The 5,771-nt window shown below is 64.8% G+C and overlaps 1 protein-coding gene across 1 annotated transcript; it reads left to right on the top strand.

Annotated features, from left to right (window-relative positions):
• The first annotated feature begins 290 nt into the window (after positions 1–290).
• LOC130149579 (cytohesin-2-like) lies at positions 291–5,049 on the top strand. Its single transcript, XM_056339388.1, is given in 11 exon segments — positions 291–415; positions 527–645; positions 871–951; positions 1,475–1,587; positions 1,921–2,069; positions 2,164–2,275; positions 2,990–3,066; positions 3,469–3,540; positions 4,085–4,165; positions 4,167–4,240; positions 4,670–5,049. Coding segments are annotated over 11 exon segments (1,002 nt in total). The 5' UTR covers positions 291–379; the 3' UTR covers positions 4,758–5,049.
• Positions 5,050–5,771: the final 722 nt, after the last annotated feature.

Below are 5,771 nucleotides of genomic sequence, written 5' to 3' on the forward strand. Positions count from 1 at the left end.
ACACCTGGTCTGGGGTCCCCTGTACACAAAGACCCCGTTTCACCCGCCATCCCATGCCTGGGGAACCCCAAAAACCTGGTGCTGAGACCCCAGTCTACCCTCCCCAGTGCATGGGGTGGGCCCAAACACCATGAGGACCCCCCAAAATCCACCCCAGAGCCCCTAAATGCCCCACAACAACCCCAGGTTACCCCCGCCCCCCAGGTGATTTGGGTCTTCTCAGCCTGTCTGAAGGCTCAGGGCACCCCCAGAGCTGCCCTCTTACTCTGGGGTCCCCCTAAAAAATACCCTCCAAAGTTTGAGGGCCCCCCCCCCCCCCCCCCGATCTGGTTTAACCTCCCCCCTTCAGCAAAACCCTCCAGAGGAACCGAAAGATGGGATGGGCCGCAAGAAATTCAACATGGACCCCAAAAAGGTGAGGGGAGCATTCCTGGGTGTCTGGGTCTTGGTGCCCAGCCCCCCCCCTTCCCATGTGGGGGCAGGGGGTTTCCTGGCTGCCTGGATCCCTGATGTTTTTGGGGTTCAGGGGATCCAGTTCCTGGTGGAGAACGAGCTGCTGCGGCACACGGCCGAGGACATCGCCCGCTTCCTCTACAAGGGCGAGGGGCTCAACAAGACTGCCATCGGCGACTACCTGGGCGAGAGGTGGGGGTTCACAGGGGCAGAGGTGGGGGGCTCAGTGGTGGGGAGGTGGGGGCTCACTGGGTGCAGGCAGAGCTTCCACAAGAGCCCCCGGCCCAGGACATGGCACCACTCGCCTGGGTCAAGCCTGGGGAGGGTCTGGGTGATTGACAGTGTGGTGGGTGGGGCATGTGTGTGGGCAGGGTCTGTTGGTGATTGACAGCTTGGCTCCCACCCACCCCTTCCCAGGGAAGAGTTCAATATTGGGGTGCTGCATGCCTTTGTGGACCTCCACGAGTTCACAGACCTTAACCTGGTGCAGGCGCTGAGGTGAGGGTCACTTGGGGTTCTGGGGGATCGCTTGGGGGTCTGGGGTCCCTTGGGGAGGGGGGGGTGGGGGGTGGGCTTTGAGACCTTTTGGGTGCTGGAAGCCCTGTGGGGGCCACTTTGAGGCCCTGGAAGGTTGAGAAACAATTTGGAGAGGTCCTGGAAGAGAATTTGGGGGCCTTTTGGGGGGGCTGAGAGCCATTTTGAGGCTCTGGGGACTACTTGGGGGTCAGAGTGGTCTTTGAGGGTTGTTCTGGGGGGGCCTGGAGCCTTTTGGGGGGCTATTTAGGGGCACAGGGAGGGTTAGGGACACGGGGAGGGTTTGGGGGTCTGGGAGATTCCTTGAAGATTTGGGAGGGGATCAGATGAAGGACTATGGAGGATCTGGGTGGTCCCGGGGAGGGTTTTGAGGTCCCAGGAAGGATCTGGGAGGTTGCTGGGGGTGTCAGGAGCCCTGTGGGTGTGGGGAGGCTGAGGGGGGTGTTGGGGATGGTGGGGGATTTGGGGTGCCCCCCCCCCGCCCCAGGCAGTTCCTGTGGAGCTTCCGGCTGCCGGGGGAGGCGCAGAAGATCGATCGGATGATGGAGGCCTTTGCCCAGCGCTACTGCCTCTGCAACCCTGGCGTCTTCCAGTGCACGGGTAGGGGGCGGTGAGGGTCCCGTGGGGCTGGGGGCGGGGCTCGACCCGTTGGATCCACCCCCTGGCCACGCCCTGCCACTCCCACCCACCCTTCTTCCTCATCTCTGTGGGCTGGATCCCTGGTGGGTCCCCTGTGCCCACCCCCCCTGACCGCTTGGGTGCTGGGGTTCCCCCCCGAGTAATCTGGATGTTGGGGTCCCCCCGTTCCCTTGTTTGCCCCCTTGGATGCTGGGCCCCCCCGGTGCCCCCCAGTCACCAGGATGCTGGGGTCCGCCCATGCCCTCACCCCTTCCCATGCTGTGGGTGCCCCCCCGTGACCCCCCCTGCCCCCAGACACCTGCTACGTGCTCTCCTTCGCCGTCATCATGCTCAACACCAGCCTGCACAACCCCAACGTGCGGGACAAGCCTTCGGCCGAGCGCTTCGTCGCCATGAACCGCAGCATCAATGACGGCGGCGACCTGCCGGAGGAGCTGCTGCGGGTAGGGTGGGGCCGGAGGCGGGGCCTGGCAGGGTGTGGCTGCGATGGCAGGGCCTGAGGCTGACCATGCCTTCTCTTGCCCATCCGCCCCCCAGAACCTGTACGAGAGCATCCGCAGCGAGCCCTTCAAGATCCCTGAGGATGACGGCAATGACCTGACCCACACCTTTTTCAACCCCGACCGCGAGGGCTGGCTGCTCAAACTGGGTGAGCCCCCGGCCACGCCCCAGGCCACCCCCACCCCCATGGGTCCTCTCTCATCTCTGTCTCCCCTGTGGCTGCCCTGGGTGTACACCCCCACCTCAGACTGCACCTTCCCAGTAGCCCCCAGCCTCCCTGTCCCTTCCCAGTGGCCCCCCAGTCCTGCTTAGGTGCCTCCCCAGTGGCTCCCTGACCCCCAGTGCCTCCCGGTCCTGCTCAGGTGCCCCCAGTGCCTCCCTGGACCTTCCCAGGTGCCCCCAGTGTGTGCTGGTGCCCCCCCGCCGTACCCCCCAGTTCCCCCGGGGGTTTGTGGGGGGCCAGTTCCCGTACAGACATGACTGACATCTCTCTCTTTTCCTCTGTCTGTCCCCGCCCCGTACCTGTGACTTCTTCCCCCCCCCCCGCCCCTCCCCTCGCTGCTGATGCCTGGCCCGGCCCCCCAGGAGGTACGTACTGGAGAGGGGGAGGGGGGGCAGCACTGGGGTCTCCCCCACAAAAAATCCCACTGACACCCCCCCCGCCCCCTGAAATCCCAGCATGGTTCGTGGTTTGGGGGCTGGCAGGATGCTCTGGGGCTTGTGCCCCCCTCCCCAAATCTACCTCCCCCACCCTCCAATTCCCTTTGGAACCCCCCACAATCCACGTGGCTCTTTGGGGACCCCTGGCTGCCCTCTGAGGAGCCTCCCGAGCCCCCCGCGAGCCCCCCCCTGTCCCCCCCAGGTGGGAGGGTGAAGACGTGGAAGCGGCGCTGGTTCATCCTCACCGACAACTGTCTCTACTACTTCGAGTACACTACGGTGAGAACCCCACCTGCCCCCTGACCCCAGACTCCCCTGGGGTGTTCTGGCCCCCCCTGCTCCTCAAAACCCTGTGGGTCTCCTGAATCCCGCCAGCATTGTCTGGGCTTTTTTGTGTACCCTAAGGTGACAACCCCCCTGACCCTGTTTCTCTCTGCCCCACCCCCCCCCCCTTCTGGGGACCCTCGCATGATACTGTGCACCCCCCAAGAAACCCACCAAGCGCCTGGGGGACACCCCCTGACCCCTTTGGACCACCCTGGGCTCTCCCAAAACCCTGGGGCTCCCCTGACACCCTGGTCACCCGCAGGGACTTCCCCCTAAGCTCTGGGGTGGGGGGGGACCCCTTGACCCCCTTGGGTGCCCCCCAAGCCCTCTGGACCGCCCCCACCCCCCCCCCAGGACAAGGAGCCGCGGGGCATCATCCCCCTGGAGAACCTGAGCATCCGTGAGGTGGAGGACCCCCGCAAGCCGGTGAGCCCCGCCCCCCCCGTGTCCCCTAGGTCCCTGCTGTGTCCCTTGTGTCCCCCCATTGTCCCCCCCATATCCCTTTGTACCCCAAGGACCCCCCATTTTGGGGGGCAGCTGTGCCCCCCAGCTGCCCCTCCAACTTGCCCCAACGAGGGGGTCCCCCACATCCTTTGCCCCCTGCCATGTGCTCCCCATATCTCCCCCATCCCCAAGACACCCCACTAAATTTCAGGGGGGCAGCTGCACCCTCCATCTCCCCCTCTACCTACCCACATCAAGGGGGTCCCTCCCAAACCCCCTCTGCTTATTTTCTGGTGCCCCCAAATTTAGGGGGAAGCCGTGCCTCCCCAGTTCCCTGTCTGCCTCCCCCCAACGTGGGGGCCCCCCAAATTTCCCCTGTCCCCCATCCCCAAGATCCTCCCCCCCATTTTTAGTGGGCAGCCATGCCCCCCCCAGCTCCCTTTTTTTCCTTCTCCCCAGTGCAGGGGTCCCTCTCCTTCCATCCCCTGCTTGCCCCCCCAGCCTGACATGCTGCCCCCTCCCCCAGCACTGCTTCGAGCTCTACATCCCCAACAACAAGGGGCAGCTGATCAAGGCGTGCAAGACGGAGGCAGACGGGCGGGTGGTGGGAGGGGAACCATGTTGTCTACCGCATCTCTGCCCCCACCCGCGACCAGAAGGACGAGTGGATCAAATCCATCCAGTGAGCACCCCAAAACCCCACCCCCCTGCACCCCAGAATCCCCCTGGGAGGTGTCCTCAACCCATACCTAGAGCTCCCTGTAGGGGTGGGATGTGCTAGAATTGCTGTATGGATCACTCTGGGAGGGAGCCAGGAGGAGGGGCTGCTGTAAATCCCCCCCCCCCCCACCCAGGGACCCCCTACGTTTTCTTGGAGGGGGTCTTCACACACACACACCCCGGGACCCCTAAATCCTTCTGGGAGGGGGTCCTCCTCCCGGCTCCCAGGGGCTTTATATGGAGTGGGGTGTGTTTGGATCACCCTGTGGACCACTCCCAAGCATCTGGGCTTCCCCTGAGGCGGGGGGTGGGGGGTGGGATTTGTCCTGGGGGAGAAGTCTGCCTATCCACCCTGGGGCTCCCCAAATCCCCCTCGGTTCCCCCCCCCCAGGGCAGCGGTTAGCGTCGACCCCTTCTATGAGATGCTGGCTGCCCGCAAGAAGCGTATTTCAGTGAAGAAGAAGCAGGAGCAGCCCTGAAGGGGGGCCGGGACCCCCTGGGAAACCCGCCCTGGACCATGAGGGACACCCCCCACCCCACCCCAAGGACCCTTCTGGACCACACGGGACCCCCGCCAGGACCACGAGGGACCCTTCTGGATCATGTGGGATGACACCCCCAGACCACAGGGGACCCTCCTGGACTATGAGGGACCCCCCGCAAGGACCACAGTGGACTCCCCCAAGACTATGAGGGACCCCTCTGGACCACACAGGACCCTGTGGGACCCCCTGTGATCATGAGGAAACCCCCCCAAGACAACCCTGGACCTCTCCAGGACTGTGAGGAGACACCCCCTGCCCCGGGCCCCCTTTAACCCCTCAGGTGACTCCCCCATGAACCACAAGGCACCTTGAGGGACCCCCAGGACAATATGGGATCCCCTGGCTCTTGGGGGTCCCCTCCCCAAACCCTGAAAGGATGCCCCTGGGACCGCAAGCTGCCCACCCCCCCACCCCACCCCTCTTTGAGGGACCTCTGTACAACACGGGGTCCCACCCTGGGCCCCCCCTTTGGGGACACACACAACCCCCCTCTATGTGTGTGCGTGGACACAGACCCTCCCACGCATGCACCCCGTGGGGCATGGGGGGGGGGGGGGCACACACGTGTGAGTGGGGCTTCTGCTGGGCAGAAGCAGGAGGCTGGCGTGTGTGAGGTGGGTGCACAGACAAACCTTGTCTGCAGCTTCCCCACCCGACCCCCAGTGCCCCCCAGTCCCTCCCAGTTTGGCGTGAGGGTGGTGTCTGAGAGTCTCTGCCTTCCCCCTCCCCCCCCCCCCCCTATTTATGGCTCTGCCCCATTAAAGCTGGTGAACACAGTGGGGGTCCAGCCTTTTTCTTGGGGGGGTGGGGGAGGCAGACGTGGGGGGGGGCAGGGCAGCTCTGTGTAAGGTTTATTTTGCAGTTTTTGGGGGAATAAAACACTGGTTTGGGAGTGGATGGGGCTGGGCACCACGCCCCCCCCCACACACGCCCCCCCCCCACCCCACC

Source organism: Falco biarmicus, chromosome 5 (genome assembly GCF_023638135.1).
Source record: "Falco biarmicus isolate bFalBia1 chromosome 5, bFalBia1.pri, whole genome shotgun sequence".
NCBI lineage: Eukaryota > Metazoa > Chordata > Aves > Falconiformes > Falconidae > Falco > Falco biarmicus.